Raw genomic sequence first — 23853 nt, 5'->3', positions numbered from 1 at the left:
ACAGTAGGTGAAATTGCTGAGGACTCCAGAGAATAGAACCCTCATTTTATAATGTTCCCAACAAGAAAAAAAAAAAAACAGCATCAAGAATAACCAGCCAAACAAAAAACCCCAGTCTTAACTTTCCCTGCAAACACAACAGCACCAGGAATCTAAACCATGACACCCATCTGCAGCAACAAAACTCCTGCAAATTCAGGAAAATGAGCTTAGTTTTGTATCATTTGACTCACTGGATTGCATGTAATCATTCCTGGATTACCACAGTGGAAATTATTTCTAATAGTCATTGGCACTAAATGGCCTATTTCTGACCTATTACGCCCCTGACCATCCATGGGAGACTTTCCACTCATTTCAGTGGTCTTTTATATAAAGGTCTGATGTTCTTTCACAATGTTTTTCTGCTTCTTGTGTCCTTGAGATCTGCTATTGCTTTCCACAGCTGTTGGGTTTCTGATTTATTGGTTTAATTATTAAATTTTTATTCAGTTGTCATATTTATAATGGGACAGAACTGATGCTTTGAAATAGGAGCCACTTTTTTTCTTAATGGTTGCATGTAGTATTGGTTGCTTTGAGCACAACAGGAGATTGGAGGTCTCCTTTGACACTTCTGGACAATTTTCTTTTACCTCTACAGCACAAAATGCTTTAGCACAAAAGCAAAACCCCTAAGTTCAGACATATTAGTGGCATTTTATATGTGGCCTGTTCCTAGGAAGCATAGGTGTAAACCCAAGCCATTCTCTTCACCTGACAAGTATGAATAGTCTGTTAGAAAGGGAGGAAGTTCTCCTGCTATGGATGTAGCCAAGAGAGAACTGCCAATAATGTGAAATCTCATGGCAAAGCAAAATCTCTCAGATCCAAAATAAGAAATAAATGTGTGAAGCTATGGAGAGGTTTTAGTGATGGGAAATAGCCCTTTGCTAAAAGACATCATGTAGCTAGCAAGAGGCAGCAAATACTTTCCTGTAGAGGAAATAAAAGAAAAAAAAAAAAAAAAAAAAAAAAAAAAAAAAAAAAAAAAAGAAAATAAAAGAAAAAATAGAACCTAGGCTAAAAAAACCCATAAACCAGGGCACAAGCTCCCATCCCAGTGAAACTGACACTGGCAACTGTAAATTGTGGGGAGCATTTCCTCCTCCAAGCCCAGATCTTTCCTACACGTGTTATCAACCCCTACACATATGCTTGCAGGACTGGCATCACTCCCATTCTCTTTGCAATACTTTATCCGTGAGAATTCTCATTTTATTTTAAAAATACGAATGTAATTGTTTACTTCAGGTCTCCCAGGAAAGGACTGCAGTTCTTACTGCAACATAAGAAAGGCTACAGTGTTTGTTCCAAGGCAAACCGCGAAGACAGAATCCAACATCTTAGGCGGGGGAAAATCACCTTTCAGCTAAGATTAAATGGGCATTTGGCACCGAATCCAAAACGTATCGTTTTCTTGGGTCTAGCCCTGTGGAGTCAGATCAGAAACAACAATTCGTGCGCCCAGAAATTAAGTAATTAGAGCCCCACCGACCACCACCAACTCCCTCAAAAGCACCCTGTTGGTGTGGAGGAAAGGTTTGGAAGCCAAGCCACCTCCGCAGCGGCCAGGGCGCATCCCACACGCGGCCGGGACCGCGACGGGAGCGGGGAGAAGCGGGGAGAAGCGGGGAGAAGCGGGGAGAAGCGGGCAGGGCAGGGCAGGGCAGGGCAGGGCAGGGCGGCCCGTCCCGCCCCATCCCTCCCCCGGTTCGGGCGCGGCGGCCCCGGGGGCGCGGCAGCGGCGGCTCCGGCGGCCCGGGCCGGGCGGGCGGCGGGGCTGCGGGAGCCTCCCCGCCGGGGATGCGGCTCCCCGGGGGACGCGCCGCACGCTCCCGCCCTCCGCCCGCCGTCGACCGGGCGCCGCGCGGAGCCTCCGCCTCCGCCTCCCCGCGGCGTCTCCCCCGCGGCGGGGCCGCCGCCGCCGCCGCCCCGCATGGCCAGAGCCGGCCGGCCGGTGCGCGCCGCGCAGCCCGCGCCGCAGCAGCGCGCGGCCCCGGGGCCCGGGGCGGGCGGGCGAGGCCAACGGCCCCGGGGCGCCGCCGTCGCCAGGCGGGCGGGCAGCCCCTCCGGGGGATGACTCAGAGCCGCGGCCCCTGCAGCGAAGCCGCCGCCGCCGCCGCGCCGGACTCCGCGCAGCGCCGCCCCATGCCCGCGCGCCCCGCCGGGGGCCGCCCGCCGCCCGCCGCGCCCGCCGCGCCGCGCACCGGATGATGCCCCCGCGGGGGGCGGTGGGCTCCTGCCGCCGGCGGCGCCTGGCGCCCCTCAACGAGGACAACGGGCGGTTCCTGCTGCTGGCCGCCCTCATCGCGGCGTACCTGAGCGCCGGCGCCACCGTCTTCTCGGCCCTCGAGAGCCCGTCGGAGGCGGCGGCGCAGCTCCGCTGGAACCGGACCCTGCACAACTTCAGCCGCATCTTCAACATCAGCCTGCCGGAGCTGCGCGCCTTCCTGCGGAGCTACGAGGCGGCCATGGCCGCGGGCATCCGCGTCGACGCCCTGCGGCCCCGCTGGGACTTCCCCGGCGCCTTCTACTTCGTGGGCACCGTCGTCTCCACCATAGGTGAGCGCGGACCCGCCCGTCCGGGGGATGCCGCGGCCCCGGCCCCGTCGTTATAGCGACCAAAGTTTGGGGAGAGGCGCCGCCGCGTTGCTGTGGCAACCGGGGCTTGGCGGCGCCTCCGGTCCCTCTGTCCCCGCTGCCCTCCCGTCCCGGGCGTCGCGGTCCCGCCGCCGCCGCACGGAGCCGGGCACCGGCGCCGCTCCCGCCCGCAGCGCTCCGGGCATCGCGGCAGCGCCGTCCCTGCGCGGCCAACTCGTGCTGCCGGCGGCCGGGCTGCTCCGCTCTGCCGGCCCGAGGAGCGAGCGGGACCGGCGGCTGCCCGTGGAGCGCCGCCTGCGCCCGGAGAACGGCTCGGTGCGGGCAGATGGAGATGCTGAGCGGGAGCCAGGCTCTCGCCGTGCCTGCCCGCTCGGCTTGGGACCGGCGATAACTGCCGGCAAACTTCGGATGTGGATGTGTTTAAAGACTCCAGGCGCACCAAGTCGTGTGTCTTGCAGCTGCAGCACAAGTGTATCGCTGCAGCCGGCTGTAGTTTTTCACATCCCGTTGGTGTTTAGGAAGAGCAGCACTTTTTAAGCAAATTATGAGCTCTGGTGGGAAGATTTATTTTTTTCTTTTTTTTTTTTTTTAACTCTGTGGCTATGTACTACTTTTGAACTATTGCTTGAGAAACCCTGTCTCTGAATACAATAACTCTGCCAGTTTTTAAGTTTTGTTGGAAGCCAGGTGTCTTCTAAGCACAAATGCGTGTTTTCCCTTTATTGTAGAGGAAGAAACTCACAGGTCATTATTGCGTTTACATTCATTAGGTACGGAAAATGCTTTATCAGTGTTGTCAGGTATTGTTACTTTTTGCATTGAAAAATCCAGTTAACTTCTGCTTTGCAATTACATTTGGTAGCCCAGTCATTAAAACACTGTTTTAATTGAGCATTAAGCTTTCTTCATCATAGGAACATATATTTAGAAGAGATCATTTTGACTGATCAGAATGAAAGAACAAAAAAGCCGATGTTTAACTATTATTTTATTACAACTGCTGTGGGAAACAAAAATCTTCAGGTGATGTGTAAACACATTGTTTCCCTGCTGACTCTGCTTCTCCTCTCTGAGGTTATTGAGGTGTGAAATGTTTCCTTTTGCTTTGCATTTCCACCTCCACTTCCTTGCCCCATGTGCAGTCATTTGTGCCTGGTCAGAGGGACTGAGGAGCTCAAGCAGGGGATTTTGACAGGTGTAAATGGCAGAACCAAGAGCTGTGCTTCTCATATTGCTGTAGCACCATCCGAGGGCAGTGCTCCCTCCTTAGAGGCAATAATGTCACATCTCCTGTGCCAGGTGGAGGCTGAAGGCTGGTTTATGTGCAACACAGGCTGGATTCTGACTAGTGTTCCCCTGCTCTGGGAATGCCACCTGCCAGTACGTACTCCTGGGTTACTCACAGTATTTGGTGTGTCTGCCTGGGTCCCAGCATCCTGAGGCTGCTGCCCTCCATCCATGGAGCACATGGCTTTTACAGATGAAGAGGAGCTGCCCCCATCTCAGTGCTTCTCTTCAGGCTGCTGCAGCAGGTAGAGGCAAAGCCCACAGTGAGCTCAGCTGCAGCAGGGTTTCTTCCACCAAACAGTTGTATTCGGTTATTTTTGGCAGTCCCGCCCAGCAGAAGCAGGAAACCACAATGAACTCACTGGTTGTTCCACTAAAACACGGTGTTGCAATCTTAGTCAAACCTGCTCAGATCTGGATTGTGGTCCCAGCATGGGAGAAACCCAGTGGGTGGGCAGCAAGGTGTCACCTGGGAGAGCAGTTCCAAAGCCATTCTCTCCAGGTCCATGTCTTTGCCTCCCTGCCAGTTCACTTGTGTGCCTACCCACCCAGATTACCTTTGATTCCACTGTCAGCTCACACACCATCCTGACTCTGAGCAATTTGATTTGCTTTTGTGTCATGCTTAATTGACAAGAATGCTGTTTTTACCCAACCTTGCCAAGAACTACCAGACACACAGAGTCAAAACAGCTTGCCTTCCTCAACATTCATCAGTTGTATGTGTCAAAGCAGCTTTATTACTCCAGCTAAACACACCACTATCCTAGCGAGGTGGAAAGCTTCCTTACTCACTGCTTGACAAACAGCAAGTGTACTCAGTGTCTCTCAAGGGTAAATCACCCACAGGTTACTCAGCTTCTCATCTCTAGAGGATTCCAACTTGCAGGAATCTCTCCTTGTCTTTTCAAGCCCTGGCTTTATTCTCAACAGTTTTAATAAAACTGCTAAATCTTTCACATGTAGGCATTGAAATATAGTCATCCAGGGACAGGGCTGCAAGTCCTCCTGGAGTTTGTGTAAGCTGAGCTGAGGAAGACTCCAGTTCTTCATCCTTCTGTGAGCACAAGGGTTAGGAATAGCCAGGCTGGGAGAGAACTGTTGCATCCAATCTCCCTGAGCAGCATCTTTGCAGAGCCAAACAGCTCCCATCTCTTAGGTGCCTCCTTGGCTGCAGCTCTGCACTTCCCTAATTCTTCAGGGATACAATCAAACAGTCTGGGTGAGAAACATTTAATGGGATCTTTAAGAAGTGAGAGTTGAAATTCTACTTTTAAAGCATTTTCCTGAAAATAGTCCACAAAGTGTGTGTCTTACAGTCCATAAAACACCCTCTTGATAGCACTCTGGGCATTCAGTTTTAATTACTGCATTGTTTGTGCTTGAATAATGAAATGTTGAGTCTGTTTTCATTAGACACATTTGGATTTTCAGAACTATGTGAGAAAATCCTTTGGTCTAATTTCTGATTGCTTGCAGTCAGACTACACCATCTATTCAGTCATTATTTTGCACTCCAAAAGGTACTGGTTTTCTGGCTATTATTATTATTACTATTATTCTGATTTCTTTAAGGAGCAGCTAGGTGAAATTTATTCTTGGTTCTTTGGTGTAACTGACTGTAGACTTTGGTTTTCAGTTGAGTTTTTTACTTCCCTCCACAAATGCACACCACCTATAGCACGCAGCACTTTGTTAAAGACTGAAAGCAAAAGTAAAACTCAGACCAGATTTCTTGCTGGTGAAATGTTACAGATACAGGCATGATCAGTCCTAGCTTTCCCCATATTCTGGTAGCAGTGACTTATTCTGCCCAGCACACCAGGCAGCTCTGGAATGCCTGAAGATCTGGATTTCTGACTCAGTCCATGAGTCTAGACTTTGTACTCAGATTTTTTTTCTCCTCTTACATGTTAGAATAAACCTTTACTAAACAGGTGCCTGTATAGTAGAACATTTTGAAACATAGACCCATTAAAATTGGATTCTAAGCTTCTTATCTGTAAGTACATGTTTCAAAATTGAAGTGATAGAAGATACTAGAAATCCATACCAGGCATTAAAAAATGAGGTCAAGTGAAGTACTCTGACATAAAGTGGTTTTTCAAGATAATTTTTTTTATAGCACCTTTACTGTGGGCAGATGATTTTGGGATGGGTTAAGTGTGCTTGAGAAGTGCCCCTGGGAAGAAGAGATGCAGGAATCCTCTCTCTGTACAGCTGTGCAGGGGTTACAGGTTTTGGGGGCACAGTGTGTAGGAGTGAGCAGGACTGGTCATACTTGCCTTATTCCTGAGGTATCCTGTTAAATGACTCAATATTCCTGTGGACTGATGGCTCCACCCAAAGGGCAGGGGCATGCTCTGCTCTTAAGAGAGACACAGCATTCTGTGTTTTCTGCCATCTCACTGGCTTTGGCAGCTGTTCTCTCCTTGCTTAGGATGTCAGCTAGGTTAGACCTCTCTGGGTTCTCTGCAGGGACCCAGCAAACTCAGCAGCATTTCTGCCTCTGCTCCACAACCTAGGCACCATAACCACTCACTTCTAAGATACCCTCTGTCTCTGTATCATAGTCTTGTGAGAATATCTGTCAGTCTTGATGTTCTGGGGGTGGTAATTTAATGGAAGTGATGTGCAAAGCACATTTGGACAGCTCAGTAAGCACAGGTGAGATGTTGAACTACACTGCCCAGAGCCAGGGGGTGAGCCTGTGAGAGCAGGCACTACACAGGATAATTTGGGAAGAAATCCCACAAATAACCAAGATGGTCTGAAGGTTTAAGGGCTACATATATTTGTCCCATCCTTCATTGTTGTGTTGCAGAGCTGCAGCCACAGGAGGTTCTGGCTCTCTGCTCTTCCTGAATGCAGCCTCTCTGTCTATAGGGCAAACATAACCAAAAGGTGACAGCCAAACCAGAGTGTGCACCTGATAAGCATCACTGTTACCTCCCCAGGGCTCTGCAGTTCTCTGGGGTTCAGGCAGCTTTTGCAGAGGTTTCAGGTTAAGGGGGAGTTGCCTCCAGTGTTGACCTTCTTAAAGTTAAGAAATGATCAAACAAAACAGAATGAGAAAGCAGCTGGAAGAGCCAGCAGTGTTATTAAGCTGCAGTGTCAGGTTATTTGTCTTTGCCATCCTGTACACAATCTGCAGGCAGGCTGAAAGTGTGCTTCAGGCAGATCTGATTCCTTTGGTGCATGGCATATTTTGATCAATGTGCTGGTGGATTTCTGAGCTACTTTCTCACTTGGGTAACCTCGATAAAGAACAGAGAGAAGGAGGCTCAGAGGGCAGCAGGTCAATGGTCAGCATATTTCAGTGGAGAGTTGTGTTCCTACACTGATTTTCAGATGAAGAACTATCACCATAGCAATGTTTTCTGCTTGCCATCGCTGCATGGGAGCATTAACTTCTTTGGGTACCACAGGTAGGAATTTCCTAAGCATGTGGCCATAGGTTGGGTGCTCTGAGCAGAAAAGTAATCTAAATCACAGCTTGCTTTCTTGTAGTTGAGAGCAACAACACAAAGCTGTACTTGGAATGCATCCTTGTAATTATGCAGGTGACTTGAGGAGTCCCCACTGAAGGGTCACAATTAAATCATTTTGATCCTGAATTTGTTGGGATTTTATTCTAGAAGGCAAGAAGGAGAAACCCAAATACTTGAAATAAAGCCCTTTCTAAAATAAAAAAAAAAATAAATTGAAAAATGTTATTTTAATTTCAGTGCTTCTTAGGGCTTGCCTGCCCCTGTAGGTTTATGCCAGCCACAGAAAATTAAGCTTTCACTGTGCTTTGGTCATCTAAACTGAATGATCTCTACAGAGCATTTCAGTTCAGATTAGTTCATCTATGTGTTTCAGGTGTTTCTTCAATATTAAACCCTAGCTAAATGTTTCAAAACATTAACATCAGTAATTGATGGAGAAGTCAAGCACAAAGACATTTCACTTCTTTTTGCCATGGCTATGGAGTTTGAGGTGCTCAGCTGGAGCACTGAAATGTGAGGTCTCCAAATTAAATGTCAAGCACCACAGCTTCGTAGAGCAGTCATCCAAAAACCAAATTTTGCCCAGCATTACATGAGATATGGTCCAGCATCTCAGAAGTTAGGGGAGATTTTATACTGACTCATAAGGTGCTGGTTTGGGTTCAAAACTAAGACCAACTGGAGTTTCATGGATTCATGATTCTCCATTTTTGCAGCCTTCAGGGTGCCTCTAGGTTGTGTCATTGAAGGAGCAATGTCTGCTTAGCATGTACCTCCTGCTTAGCAGAACATTCCATTTGGTCTTCAGTGGCAGTCCTGCAAACAGCTCTATTGTAGTTCCCTGAGCACTTGAAGAGCTTGTGGGTGTGATTGCAAACTAGGCACTGGTGTGCCAGAGCACCCCTTTGGCAGCTCTCATCCCATGTGGCTCCAGCCAGTCCATCTCTGTGACCCTGCAGCCTCCCTGTAAAGCAGCTGTCATCCTGTGGTACCTGTGGGGATCATTGTTACTGGGATTATCAGCTGCCCTGTTTGCTGCAGGCTCATAAATCAAATCCTGCTTGAAACTCTGTGCTCCTATGGAGCTCTGCCAGTCCCTGGAATCTTCCCCCCCCTTTGCTCTCCTGGGGATATTCCCCTTTCCTTCTTACAAGGCTCATCTGCAGCCTGCTCACCTGCCTTCCCCAGCCTGAACTTCTCCAGCTTCTCCTGCCTTCCCCCAGTTAGTGTGTCCTCTCCTGGTGATTAGTTTGCTTGATTAACTCTGGAATATTTGTTTGATGTCTTTACAGTCTTTCATGTTAAGAACTACCAGAGGAGTCACAAGTAAAGCTTTACAGTTTCTCTCTGCTCCTCATCATGCTCATCCCCTTTCCCTAGTGTTAATGCTGCTGTTGACCCTCATTTCTTTTTCAGTTTGTCTCTTCCTTCTCTAATTGTCTTCAGTTTGACACAGATTGTAGGGATGTAATCATTTTTTTTCACTTGCACCACAGGGTCATCTTTGCCAGCACACTGTCTTGTTTTTATGCAAGCTTTAATTGCTCTTCATTGTGGAGAGAAGAGGAAAACAATTACAGGGTAGTTCTGTTGACAATTAACTTGATGTAACATTACCTACTGCTGGAGGTGTGCTGGAAAATACAATGTCATTTCTTTATTTTAATGAACGCAGGATTACCTTATCTTGGAAGCTGTTAAGTCAAAGAGAATTTTGCCTCTTGCCACAGTAGCATCAGGGTTAGAGTAACAGAAAAACAGCTTGGAACATTAAATATGCAATTTTTAGACTGAAACAGCTTGATATTGAAAACATGGCCTTTGGCCATGATCTGAATAAGCCTTGCTTACCTATATCAAAAGAGACAGTTTTTGTAGTGTGTCAGCACCAAGTGCATATCTAAGGGCATTTTGGGAAAAGATGTTTAAGGACAAAAATTAGGGTTCATGCTGGTGAGCATTTGAAATGTGAAAGTCTTCCTGAGCACAATAAATGTTTGTAGTGATAATAAAAACCTTTTGTGAATAGAAACACTCTATTATAATCCAAAGGGCAATTTCATAGCAATCCAGACAAATAAAATACCTCCTCAATAGCCTGCTTCTGCTGAAGTCAATAGCAGACTAGTCTGCAGAGCCTTAGGAAATCCTACCAATGGGTACTTTATTGGCACACCAGGTTTATAAAACAAATGCACTTGTTATTACCATGTAAAATACATCCCCCTGAGCCCAGTGGGGCTGCTGATGGCACTGGCTGGTACACCTAGGCATGAGGAGGTTTCAGTGCAATCTTTCTTGAATAAATGAGAAGCAGAATGAAAATTAAATCTAATTGCATTAGACAAGGCAAAGCATTAGCAGCCTTTACAAGTAATTAAAGCTTTGGAGTGGAATAAGATAAGAAATTGAATGGTTTGATGTTAACATATGGGATTACTTACTGTGGGTGAGGCAGTGCTATTGCTCGTGTTTAAAAATCCATAGTAGGTGCATGAAAGAAGCAATAATATCTTGGAAACAGTTGTAGCCCCACAGCAAGTCCTCTCTGGATTTTAGCCTTTCTGAGCTTGTTCCACTGCAGCTTCTTCCCTTCAGAAATTATTGGCCAAATGTTTCCCAGTCATTCTCAGTCTTACACGGGCACATTTAATCACAGAAACTGCAGCCAGAAGAAATTAGGCACTGTGAGAGCTGAGTGAAGAACTAATTCAGTAAATCTCAGTTAAAGGCAGCTAAAATGCCTTTGGTTATTCATCACTATGTGTCCTGTCATCTTGTTGCTCAGCCTGAGCTTTGTGCAATATATTTCTCTCTCCTGAGATCAGACAAAAAAACACAGTGTCACTCATGCTGGGTGTGCATGCACTCAGGTCTGCTTTATGCCCAGTGGAAAAAATGGGAGGGAGTGACAGCAGTGTGAAGGTCTTGAACCCCAGTTGTGAGTTTCATGAGAGAGGCAGAAACAAGCTGTTTGATATGATGATTTGCTGGTTTACAAAAACTGCTACTGGCGGAGCTGCAAGGACCAGGAAAATCTCAGATAAACTCAGAAGCTCAAAATTGTCTTGGTAATGCAGCAGAGTTGTTCAGTATCGTTAAATTTAAAAATAGTCAAGGGAAATGCATACTGAGGAAGGAAGAGTTAAATGAAGAAGTAGAAAATGGGAAATAACTGGTTGGTCAGCAGTTCTATCACCCTCTATTTCAGCTTTCAGCTGAAACTTCTTAAAATAAGGGACCCATGAAGGTATATTTAAAACATTAAGAAGCCTAATAGGATTATCAGAGTTTTTTTCTCATTAAATTGTAACTGTAGAAGTTTGTACAGAGATTTGTTAAAAAAAAAAAAAAAAGAAGAAAAAAGGCCTAACAGTGGAAAGGATGTGTTTAGGGCCTTTTTATCCCTTAGGTATATCTTTATAGGTGAATTCTTTGTAAAGCAGAATAGCTGAGACAACTATGAAGAAACAGATGTTCTCTGAACACCTACCTACACAAACATCATTGGCAGAAGAAAAATATGCCACAAGTCTGTTGTTTAATCCAGTCAAAAGATATGCCAAAAGCATAACCATTGAACTGCCTTTCCCATCTCTAAGGCTCAGAAAGCCCACGAGTGACATCATCTTTTATCAGACTTCTTATGTGGGGAAATATGACAATAGACCAAGCTCACTTGTGAAATTTAGATAATGCTGTTTCTTAGCCTGAAAGGAGAAGTATTGTGAGATGTACTGGCACTGAAGTGACAGTACATGTGCAAGTGTTCTTTAGGAGCCAATAATATCTCAAGAATGTAACAAAATTTGGATGCCATTATTCTTTTTCACTTGGAGTTCAGGGAAAAGAGATGGCTCAACCTTAGGTGTACATAGACATCTGAAATGCAGCTGCAAGTTTCAGTAAACAGCAAAAGCATGTGTGGATGGTTTGGAATGACAGGGCATAAGCTTTCTTCTGTTAGGGTGTTGCTTAGATACATAATTATCCATACAAAAAACATTCTCCAAAAAATATAGGGAAATAAGAATGGAAACAGCTTTAAAAGATGAAAAATTATGATTGCAACAGAAATCTGCTTCTGAAGCAGTGTTCACCTAGAATCACCAGCTGCAGGGGACTGTAGGAAGGTCAGAGGAGGTGGCAGTGTACAGTTCAAATGTGGGCACATCTTAAGAGCAAGAAGGGATTGGTGATTTTTGGGGTCCATGAGCTCTACTGTGATCTATATCCATGGTTACTGAGACACATTTCATGTATTTCTTGGTTATCATGCTCTTGTTTTCTGTGCACTTGTAAAAGCAGTTTCCCTAAATGCAGGGGTGTTTCCTCTGATGGTCTTTCAGAACCCCTGTGCTTTAGGTGGTACTGGGCAGTGCAGTAAGCCAAGGCAGGTGCTTTTCACACAGCCTGATCATGAGCAGGGTTTGATACCCCCTGATGGTTGTTAATGCAAGAGTGGGAAGACCCTAAGTCTGTAATGCAAAGGGGAGGTTTTTTCACTGTAGTACAACTTTGTCAAACAGCTGTAGAGCATGTGGGATATTTTTTTCCATTATGTACACCACTACAAATTCAGAGAAGATTACAGCAAAATGATTTTCCCCAGCTGTTAGGATAAGAAAAGACAACAAGCCAGAAGCAGACCCTGCAATCATCAGGTGTGGAGGCAGCCACAGGAGCAGCCCTTGGCTAGTTCAGATCAATGTACAAGAAGACAGGCTGCCAGCAAAAGAACATCCTGCTCCCATCTCCTTTTTCTGGAAGTCCTCCTTTGTGAGGTGGTTTGGGACTAGTTTAGGCAACACTATGCAATATTCTTTCTGTTTTAACAAGCCATTAGAGTGCTTTGGCTGTGCCAAGGGGCAGAATAACTGGCAAGAGAGGAGGGCATTTAGTAGCATCTTGCTGAAGACTTGCCCAAGAAAGGCAGCATAAAATGAAGAAAACAATTTCAGTCTTGATTTTTATGACTGTAAACCATAGACTGGCCCCAAGAGTTTAGCAGACAAGAAGATTGTATTGTTTATAAGAACAGTAAAACCTTAAGTATTGAAAGAAAGCTTATGAACAATATGTTAATAGAGAAGGGAGATTGTCACGCCACAGGACACGTCCATCCCTTTACAGTCAGCTCAGCAAGGATAGTAACAGTTTGTAGGTCCTGACTTTCTTGTTCTCTGTGTAGTTTGAATTCCTACTCCTGATTTTCATCCTCCTTTGAGCTTTATTCTCTACCATCTCCTTTTAGGAGAGGCTCCCTCTCTCTCATTCAAAACCACGTTCTGTTGCAGTGGGATTAGCCAGAAACTGAACATAAGATTGCCAAAGATTTTGAGCTTCAAGTCTGTGATTCTCCTCATGTATTCCCTCTTCAAGGGGGCCTGTTTAGCAAGACCTTGGGCCAGAGCTGCTGCTCAGCTGGCAGCACTGATGGCTTGGCACAAGTCAGTCCCCATTTGCTTGTACAAGGTGTATAGAGAGCAGCTGGCCCCAGCCAGAGAACGAAAAAAAACTGATTTAGAGACACTTCTGCTTCTTCCTTGGCTTGGTTCTGTGCCCAAGCAACTTCAGCAGACCTCCTGTATTTATTGGGTTTTGTCTTTAGGATAATGGCATGTAGTAGTGAGCAAGGGTGGACTTGTTTAGTTGGTCTTTGGTGTGCACTTCTTTGCAGACTGTGCACAGAAAGGGAAACATGCAGTATAGCTGGGAAAAAAAAAGCTTGAATGCTTGTGCTGAGTGAAAAGAGCAAGAATACTGCTGCTGGTGGTGAAGCTGAAGCCCCAGCCTTTATCTTTTTAAGGGCCATGTATCACTCAAACATACAAATGTTAGGCTACTTGAGCTGCTGAATGTGCCTGTTGAGTGCCCACTAGAGACTGAAGATCTTTCTTGGAAAGCTCAACTAGAAGGTGTCAGCTTAGAAGAACACACTTGGGAAACCTGCTGGAAGGAGGAGAAGCTAAACATTCAGGAGCAGTCAGGTTTTGAGAGGTTATTGCTCTCTCCTTCTCTCAGGTTTCTTTGGGGTCATGCCTTTCACATGCACCTGGTATCTTAAAAACTATTTATTATTTCACCTTTTGATTGTATAATGTAATTGTTACAAATTTAATCTCTTTTTTTTTTTTTTTTTTTTTTTTTTTTTTTTTTTTTTTTTTTTCCTAGGGAAAGCTTGTTTTATTTTAGGTTTACAATTATTTTTAAACCCAACATACATTAAAAGGAAATGAATATGTGCATGACCTTTTATTCTGTGATTTAAAGCATGGCCAGCAGAGAAATGCCAAGAGTGATTGATTCTGGTGTTCACTGATGTAAGGCATCACAGCACTTTGGATAGCCAATAACCTGATCTATTTTGTGTGTAAATAGAATAACATCAGTGCTGTAGAAAGCCTGTAATAATCACCTAGAGCTCTTTGAAAGTCCTTAAAGTTCAATTAATCATCTCCTGGCTCTGTTCTGCCAGCATGGCACCGTTTGAGTAGCAGTTGTCTCAAACACCTGACTAATGTTTCACAGGTAAAATGAAACAAGGAGCACCAGCAGAGACATGGGTGATTTTAACTACATTCATTAGGCTTATCATGGTGCTCTTTCCTGGATGAATGGATAGATGGAATGATTATGGAAGTCAGTCCTTACTTGCATGGTCACTCAGTATTTTCTCCATGGACTATCTGCCCCAGTACATGGGTCACCAAGGACTGCAAGCTTGTGTGTGACACAGGTTAGGCCAGCCCTAAAAACTGCAGTTTTATCTCATTTATTCAGAAATAGCAAGGGTCCAATTTAAAGGGCCTTAATTCACACAGTGCTGGACAGACTGCTGCTCTTTTTGCAGATCCTAATCTAAATAAGATCAAACGAGAATTTACAGCAGCTTTTATATTAAAGCCTTTGCAGTAGAAAAGCTCTGAAAAATTTTATTGTTTGAGCACAAAGGGCTCAATTTTAGTAAAGCAGGTTGAGAAAGATGTTAAAGGGAAAGTAAGTCTCATTTGCAGTCTGGAAATGTGGAGCTGGTTGGAAGAACTGACTTGTAGTATTCCCAGTCCCTGGGTAAAAGCTCTGGATGCAGCAGTTTTGTCAGCTCCAAGCTGTGACCCTGTATCCAAGGCAACTGTTTCTGGATGTTAGGTGGTAAGGAGCTAGAGAATAAATGAGAGGCAGTTGTAGAATACACAGGTATGATTCTCAGGGGAAATAATGATGGAATGCTAACAGATGGGAAAGGGTGGAAGGAAACACCAGAACCCAAACATGGCATTCAGACTAGGATGTTTGGTTCCTATACAAGTGTATAGTGTTTATGTGTCAGTGAAGACCAATCAACTATTGGAGAACTATGAAGTAAAGCAAGTTCAGAAAAGACAGGAAGTAGGAAAACATGAAAATTGGAGCTCTTTGTTTCTCTGTCTGTGTTCTGTAACCCTCATCTCTTAGCCTTTAAGTTGCAAGAACTTTCCCTCTGGAAGCAGCATTCTGGTTATAGTTGTTTCTGTTGTTTATCTCTGAGGAGCCATTTGTTTTTACTTTCAACCATTTTAGTTTCTTTTGATTTCCTTGAATATAACTACATGATGGTTATGTAGTGGTATAGAGGTGATGCTGCTCTGATGATCTAAGTGCTGTTTCACTCTGGGATTTCAAATGATTGCTCCAGTGTGCTGACCTGCTGTGAGTGAAATCTATGGCAGGACACCTGCAGAAGAAGAACTGGGGTGGCTGGAAAAGGCAGGGACACATTATGCCCTTTCTTGTATTTTTTTTTGTGGCTTTCTTGTGTTCAGTTTTTGAAGTGACCAGAACTTTATTGCATCTCTGGGTAAATACGTATTTACTGCAAAACTGTCACCCCCTTTAATCTCAAAATACAGTAAGACAAGGTCATTGTCAAAGTAATTTGACTGAGAGAAGAGCTTACAAGTACTAAAGCTGCTATTCCTTTGTCTTCTGGCATCAACCATCTCTTAGTCATAAAGTGGGTAAAAGAAAAGAAAGCAAGAGCAACAGGAAGCATATGTCACAAGTTTGTCCATCTGTTCTACCTCCTGAATCCATCCCTAGCTTAAGTAATTTAAAACTCCAGATGAGCAGAATTGTAACCACAAACCTGTTATGCAAGTCAGGATGAGGGTCTCATTAAATGTCAGCACTTAACCATGAGAGGCTGCTGAAGAGAGTTTGTGTCAGCTCCTCTCTTACTGATTCTCTTTAGGGAGGAGAAATATCAACAGGCTGAAATGAATGCTGCCACAGAGCTTGTATCTGACGTGGTGGGGCAGAATTGGCATGAGGGAGGTTCAGACATTGTATTTCTTAGCATTCTCCTCACTGTGATGGGCCCTTTCACCTTGCCTAGCTACATGCTGAACTTTGGTATCAGAAAATTTTGATGAAACAAACAGCACCAAAAATACAAAACTTCACTTCTCTTGAAGGATCCCCAGGAAATACTAAAAAGCTTCAGCGCATTTACAGTTTGATCCAAACTGTCGCTATCTTTTTTTTTTCCCTCCTAATTAATAAGTGTGTCTAGCCATATGTGTGACAATAAACCCATTTATTTTGATGGTGATGTTCACATGCTTGCTGAGAAGCACATGCTCGAGCGCTTTGCTGACAAGGCACAGGCGAGCAGATGCCACCTCCATAACGAGTTGGCTGTGGATCCCTAGCTGGCAACCACAACAACAGCTCCTTCTGAGGACCAGGCACTTTTGGATGTTCATCATTCAGTGAGCAGGCTCCTGTAGCAGCCAGCCCAATGCAGAGAACAGGTCCACCCCACAGAGGAGAGGGAACTTCACAGAGCCCATGTGTGGGTTTGTGAGGTCTGCTCAAAGGTGGTCTTGTTAACACTGCAGAATGGAGTGCAGAAAGCAGAATGTAATAACCTCTTTGGTAATATTTTCTGGTAATACTGTGCAAGGTTTTCACTGACTTTTACACAAAATACCCTTTTTACAATGATGCTTTTGATCATAAAATCATAGAATGGTTTGGGTTGGAAGGGACTTGAAAGGTCGTGTATTCACATGGGCAGGCACACCTTTCACTGGCTCAGGTTACTCAAATTATGATGCATAGGCTGACTTGCTGGCACACAGCTGTTTTTGAGCCTGCCAAATCTGTTGTGGAACTAGGACTACCTCTTTCCTCATGCTTCTTCATGTCATTGAAAAGATGCTGAGTTTGTCATGAGCATTTACATTCTTCTATCAACCAATGGGAAATTCTCTATCAACAAAGTGGAAGGAAATGTGGAATGAAAAATGCAGCCATTGCAAAAATAGATAAATAGATTTCAAGCAGCAATCTCAGCTCATTATATATAGGCAATATAATTCTGTTGCTGTTTATAAAGGTGTGTGATGGTAATAAACTGGATTTAATTATTTCATTATACTCTGTAATGATTTCATTATGCTCTGTGCTTTTTCTTAACTAACTTCTGTTTATATAGTCTGGTGTTGATATTTACCCCTTGAATATGTTATTTGCTTGGTGTTTTGGTGGAACAATACAGCAGTGAAATTTCAGAATATGGATTTTTCACAAAGCTTTATATTAAATGTTGTTATTTATTCATGGGACATAAGCAGTCACCTCAGTCCTATCAATATGTTTTTTGCCTGAGCCACCAAATGTTTTTACAGGGAAGAATAGCAAAATAAAGCCGATACCTGCAGAATGAGTTTCAGAAGAATCTTCTTGAGATAGGATTTGAAATATATGTAATCTTTTTCAAAAGATAACTGGTATCAGCAAATAACGTGGATTTGTTTATTTGCATTCAAATTTAAGTTCACTTTTGCTGTTACTTAACCATCTGTTAGCTACAAGGCATTACTATTTACTTATAAAACTTTGTGTATGAGTAATGCTATAATAGTAAGTAATATTACAATAAGTAATTCATATAAAGAAGAGTTGAATTAATATTGTTGCAGAGTTTGTATACTCTGATTTTTCTATTCAACCAGCAGCAGTGTTTTTCCCTGCTGTAATTATCCATCTGCAAGTTCCCAATACCTCCAGTCTGCCAGGCAGCTCTGCAGCCTGATGGCTTTTCCTTCCCTCTGTGATGTTACCAGGTGGGCTAGTCACAGCTGGGATTTGGAAAAGACTTTAAAGTGCTGTTATTTTTAAAACAATATTCAGTTATTTGGGATGTGGGTTTTGGGTTTTTTTTTTCCCTGTTATACAACTTTCAACTGTTATACAACTTATATAACTTTTTAATATGCTTTTCAACAACTGTTGAAAACGTTCATCTTCTCAGTGGGAATGGTATAATCAGACCCCTATGACAAAAATGTTACACTTGTGAACAGAGAAGTTAAACTTTCCATCAGGTCGTGCTGGCTGACTCGTGTGGGAGCAGGAAAATGGCCTCTTCACCTCGTCCCATCTTGAAAAGGTTTGGGCTCAGTGAGTCTTCCACCTGCATTTTGAGTGGTTTTGCTCTGTTAATACAGATGATAATCCTTTCATCTTGCAAGGATTTTTTGCTGACTTTTGAGTTTCAGTCTTCTGCTTTAACTTTTGGTGCCTTCTTCGTTCTTTGCCAAACTCGTTTTCGTGTTGACCTAAGCTGACATAGAGATAGCACTCCTTCTCTCCAGTGAGGAGGGAGCCTTGTTAAGGTACATATATCCCGTGTTACTAATGTTGCCCATTTATCTCCACACCGTAGGTTTTGGGATGACCACGCCAGCAACCGTGGCTGGGAAATTATTCCTCATCATTTATGGCCTTTTTGGGTGTGCCGGGACCATCCTCTTCTTCAACCTCTTCTTGGAGCGCATCATCTCCCTCCTGGCCTTTATCATGAGGGCTTGCTATGAGAGGCAGCTGCAGAGAAGTGGTCTCCTACCTCCCAACTTCCGAAGGGGGTCGGCTGTGTCCGGGGTGGGGAGCCTGGTGGGCTGGAAACCATCCGTTTACCACGTCATGCTGATCCTGGGAATTTTTGCTGTGACCCTTTCCTGCTGCGCCTCCGCCATGTACACGGCAGTGGAAGGGTGGAACTACGTGGACTCCTTGTATTACTGCTTTGTCACCTTCAGCACCATCGGCTTTGGAGATTTGGTAAGCAACCAAAAGGCAACGTACCAACATCAGGGATTATACAGATTCGGGAACTTCATGTTTATATTACTGGGGGTATGTTGCATATACTCCCTTTTTAACGTCATCTCCATCGTAATCAAACAAATCTTGAACTGGGTGTTGAAGAAGTTGGAGTGCAGGTGCTGCCCCAAGTGCCATAAATCCAGCAGCCGCCTGAGCCGGCGCAACGCCATCACGCCGGGAGCACGCCTGCGCCGCCACAACGTGGCCGCCGACGCCGAGGGACAGTACGACAGTGACACCGAGGGCAGGCGGCTCTCGGGGGAGATGATCTCCATGAGGGAGCTCACGGCCTCCAATAAAGTGTCGCTGGCCATTCTGCAGAAGCAGCTGTCGGAGACGGCCAACGGCTACCCCAGGAATGTCTGCATCAACACGAGACAGAACGGGTTCTCGGCGGGGGTCGGGGCTCTGGCCATCATGAACAACCGCTTGGCAGAAACCAGTGATACTAGGTAGAGGTTTTGGAATCCCTCATGGTTCTTAAATGGAAATGAAACGGTGGTTAGGGTGGAATTACCACTGTAAGCTACTGGAAAGTTTTGCAGTTCAGAGACGGCCTTGGTATTCGTTGGGTGTTCAGCGTTTTACTTTCTGGGGGTTTTATAACTTTTCTTTAATATGCAGTGAGATCTTTGCCATTATGTTACAATTTTCCCCTAAGGGAGTTTTAAATGAGACTTGGATGTCTTTGATGCAGAATGTGGTGCAATTATAGAAGGATGATGTGCATAATTAGGATGGTGTCAAAACCAACGTGTTCTTCTTCAGAACAGAGCCTGAACCCAAACTCTGTGTTAAAAGGCATAAAGCGGGCAAGTTGGGCTCCAGATTCAAACATGGGGTTGGTAAGTCTTGGCTAACCAGTATCTCACAGTTTGCTGAAGTCTGGTTCTGATCCTGAGCCTTGTACTCAATGCTCTTCAGCAATTCCTTGTGGCAGGCCTCATGACATACCCTATGACATACACATGGGTGGCTGTGCTTCCTTCAGTAATCCCACTGACTTCTGTGGCAGAGGATGGAATGGGCTGAACTCCCCTCCTACAAATGATGGGGTTTAGCCAGGCTTGTCTGAAAGACCACCTGCCACCTAACTCTTATAAGTCAGGGGATTATCAAGGACCGTGTTCAAGTGTGCAAAACTGTTCCTGCCTATGAATAACAAAACAGGCAATTGTCATCTTCAATAAATGACTTTGTTTGATGCAAGAGAAGCCAATATGCACCTCTGGTGTCAAATGTTTGCCTCCCCACAAAAATACTTACTTTGTTGCTTTCTCATTTAAATAAGTCACTAAAATGAGTGTAGGCTCTCTGTTGTCCTAAATTTGCATCTTTTACTTCTGCAGTATTGTTGCAGAGGTTCATGCAAATAATTTCCTTGCAGTTCTTTGGGAGCCCCAACCATGCACATGTTTCCCACAAATCTGACTGTGCAGGTTATACAGAAGAGCATTGCTTTGGAGTTCCCCCTGAAGCTGGCTTCCCCCAAAATGTTGATACCAAGTCATAAATTGGACTTTGCTGCTGCTGGTACCATTTTAAGCTGTATTTAACCTGTGCTAGCCCAAGCCACTGAAGAGCCAAAAGCAAACCTGGTCTAGAGTGTGTAGTTCAGCATGACAAGTGGATGCAGAGGATTTGCTGCAAACCTCTTTCACAGCTCTGGATCATGGGCTAAATTCTCTCTACTACACTATGAAGATAATAAAAAGGCTTCTGCTGATTGCAAGCAAGAAACAAAATTTAAGGTTATCATCTGAGAAGCCTTCTCTTGGAAACTTACTGGAAAAATTGTAGGCAAGACCATGAGTAGGCTGGTCCCTGAATAAATTGAACAAGCTGATGAACAAAAACTAGAAATATTAAAAATCTTTGAAAATATTTCCATGAAGTTTTCTATAGATACTTTTCTCTATTTACTTTGTTTTGCATGGATTTGGAGTAGCCATCATTTTTGCTTTCTTTTAAATTTATAGCAGTGCAAAATGTTTTGGAATTTACCCTTGGAATACCAACCTTAAATTTGAGGTTTTGCACACCTGAGCCTGCCAGCTGAATGATGGTGGTGAATGTATCCTTTTCCTAACAAAAAAAGCCATCCCACATGGGTCTGTATCACACTGTAAATGTCACAGCTTTTATCAAGATGTGTTTGGCCAGAAACAAGCAGTGATGATTGTAATGTGTTTCCAGCTGGCACAGACTCACACTTGAGATTCTGTTGTGTGGTAGGGGCTGCATTCAAGAGGCAGGAGCTTTCTTGGTGGCAGAGACTCCTCTAGGTCCATCTGTCAGTGTGCCTTCCTGTCTGTGCACTCATCCTCTTTGAGGAGGCAGGAGGAGCTGTTTGGTGCTCCTTTTGAAGCCCACTGAGGGATAAATTAAGGCAGGATGTATAAGGATAGGTCATGGTCTGGAAAAGATTGATTGCTGGAAGACCCAGTTCAGGCAGGTGCCTTCCAGAGATGCAAGGGAAACAGCACAGGCAGGGAACCACAAGAATGAAAATTTGTCATTTCCACTTGGGATTACCCCCACAGGTAAATCTCTTACTGTGATGATTTATGTGTTTGTTTATCAAAAGTGTGAATGGAATCCTGCTCTTTTTTTGCAGCCTGGCCTCTTGTAGTATTGTATCTTGGTGCATTTGTCATCATGGGGACTATTACTCATTAGAATTATTACATAAATCAAGGCAGACAGTCTCTGTCCCAAAGGACTTAGAAGTTTGAACAGATGGGGCCCCAAGCCACAGCAGAAATGCCTTTTAATTATTTCACTCATAAAAACAGAATTACCTGTTTATTATTTTGCACAAATGTATTAACATTCTGTGAGCTCAAGAACTCTTATTTTTATGGTAACAAATTTGCAAATTAAGGGTTTGGCTTTTTTCCCAATGAGTTGTTTTAAAGGATAAATATTACAACTATAATTAAGATCCTGTTTAAACTGTAAATTTGTGAATTGTTTTCAAACTACTTATTTCAGCCTGACAAATAAGTAATATGAAATTGTATGTACCTCCTTGGTACTTTTTCTGGGTCCAGGCAAAGGCAGACACACACTCTGCTCTAACATGATTGAAATGTTTCCAAATCTTTCCGGTACCATTAGTCACAGGGGTGCCTGTTGCTTGCAGGTCACTTGTCCCCAGAAGCTGATATAAGCCAGCCACAGGGACCACCAGGTTGTATCTGATAAAAAAATCCCCCCTGTAAAAATCCCCAAACCTGTCTGGCTCTGCAAAGCTCAGTTAATAGGAGGGTCAGAGCTCAGTTCCTGACCTGGGTCTCACTGGGAAGCACCAGCCAAAGGGTGGCCTTGCAGTTCCCCCATATTCAGTAGCAGAAGTGATTTTCAAGGATGCATGGAAACCAAATCTCTACTTTTCAGCCTGCCAGCCCTGCCTGGGCACCCATCACCCATGTGCATGAGAAACAAGCCAAGAGGACATAGGAGGCTTGACATCAGTCTTTCCTAGTTCCTTGTGCTCTTCCTTTAGCTTTTTTTTTTTTCTTTTTTTTTAATTTGTTTTTTAAATGAAAGCTTATCTTCAAACTTGCCAGGCTTGGGCACCTAACTTGTCTTTTACTGTGCATGGTCCAACTCGGATTCCCCAGGGCAGCTCCATTCATGAATTAACCCCTAAATGTGCACCAGTTGCACCAAGTGCAATTCCTCCTGGTATTTCATTTTCACAAAGCAGATACCAGCAATACCTGGACACAGACTGAAGCACAAGAAATCAGAAGGAAACAGGAGGTATACAGTGAGAAAGTGAAAGCACACTGCACTAGATTGCACTTTCTTTTAGGTAACTTGGGAGTTGTATTACATTCTGGAAAAGGGTTGGGTTTTTTTCAGATTTAAATATGGATAGCCTTGAAAGAATACAGTTGAGTTAGGTTTTGAAAGTTCAGCTTCCCTGATACAAGCCCCTGTGCACCATCCTGTAGAACAGCAGAAGTAACTCTGCTCTGACACTGACCAAGACATCCCAGCTGCCTGCTGAGCCTACAGGCAGCACAGACCTGAGCTCAGACCCTGTGCCCCAGGTTGGTCTTTTACTGCCTGAGCCCAGGGAAGAGCATTCAGGAGCAGCAGAAAGCTGCAGGAATTAGGACTTGTCTGTGAGCTGGCCCCTGCTGAGACCAGCAGTGGCATGGCTGTGAGCTGCTTGGACAAAGGAGATGCCACCTTCACCTGGCACCTGCACTTATAGCTTGCAGATGGAAATTAAAACCTAGGTGAAAACCAATGAGCAACAATGACCAAATTCTAGTGACATCTTCTCTTAACCCCAGAGGTCAGCATGGAACAGTCACAAGGAATAATTCCCTGTGAAACCTGTGGCATTTGGCAAGTCATTGCATTGGCCTCTCAGGGTCTGTCTTCCCTGTGTGTGTCTTGAACAACTTTTGGAGTCACACCAAGATGTCATCTGGTTTTCACTGGTTTCTTCCCACCTGCAAGCACAGTTCTCATTTTGAAAGGATTGGAATGGCTCCTGGTTTCCTTGCAGAGCAAAGGATGTCCTTGAGACCGTGTAGATGCTCAGAGCAGTCTGTGACCTTGGCTGCAGACTGCAGTGTCTGAGGGACACAAGGCTGTGCTTCTCCTCCCTGCAGAGGAACTTTGCACAGCAGTGCACACAAAGGTTCTTTAGGCACTTAGCAGCTCTGATGGCAGCCAGAATTACTGCTGGAAGGCAGGAGTCCCCAGCTTTCTGGGTGAAAATTTGAGTGTTCTATGACCATTTGCCCATATTTGAGTCATGCCTTGCTGCTGAAAGGCTTCAGCAGCAGTGGAGGTCATGTAGCCAAGCATGTGTGCTCAGTAGAAACCTGATTGCCTGTGTGGGATGAATTTATGACTATGGAAATTAGCTGTAGCAATGAGACCATTCTCACATCTTAGTATTTTTCTAGCCTTTAACTTGAAAAATATTCAGTGGCAAATCATTGCAGTGAATGTTCAGAGCTAATCTCAACAAAATGATACTTTGCTGATTGCTAGCCTAGCAAATCTGTGGGTATGGCTGCTGCTCTAATTGGATTACTAATGTGCCTTTCCAAACCAACACACGTCTGCAGTGTTACATTTAAATAATACAATAAATGCTGTGTTACATAATAAATTCAATTAGGAGAAATTGCTACTTGACTCACACAAAATAACTAATGGAGGGTGCATTGCACATTGTACAACAAATATGCAATTTCTTTTTTTTTTTTTTTGTGAATATGTCCATATTTGAGCTCAAATTATGCTTTCA

At 44.4% G+C, this 23853-nt stretch overlaps 2 protein-coding genes across 3 annotated transcripts in view; one reads left to right on the top strand and one right to left on the bottom strand.

Moving 5' to 3' along the window:
* Positions 1-23853, bottom strand: part of TRMT61B (tRNA methyltransferase 61B) — a 253837-nt gene that overhangs the window by 131310 nt on the left and 98674 nt on the right. The gene's annotated exons all lie outside the window — the stretch shown is intronic.
* Positions 1826-22836, top strand: KCNK12 (potassium two pore domain channel subfamily K member 12). 2 transcript variants are annotated; one of them, XM_079333505.1, is made up of 3 exons: positions 1826-2604; positions 18133-19030; positions 22282-22836. In XM_079333505.1, the coding sequence occupies exons 1-2, from the start codon at positions 2253-2255 to the stop codon at positions 19026-19028; spliced, it is 1248 nt and encodes a 415-aa protein (XP_079189631.1). In that variant the 5' UTR covers positions 1826-2252; the 3' UTR covers positions 19029-19030; positions 22282-22836. The 2 variants fall into 2 exon arrangements, with proteins under 2 accessions (XP_079189631.1, XP_079189632.1); XM_079333506.1 differs by lacking the exon at positions 22282-22836 and having other exon boundaries at positions 18133-19097.

This window comes from Erithacus rubecula (assembly GCF_903797595.1).
Source record: "Erithacus rubecula genome assembly, chromosome: 2".
In the NCBI taxonomy this organism is placed as follows: Eukaryota; Metazoa; Chordata; class Aves; order Passeriformes; family Muscicapidae; genus Erithacus; species Erithacus rubecula.
This window is presented reverse-complemented; position numbering and strand designations above follow the sequence as displayed.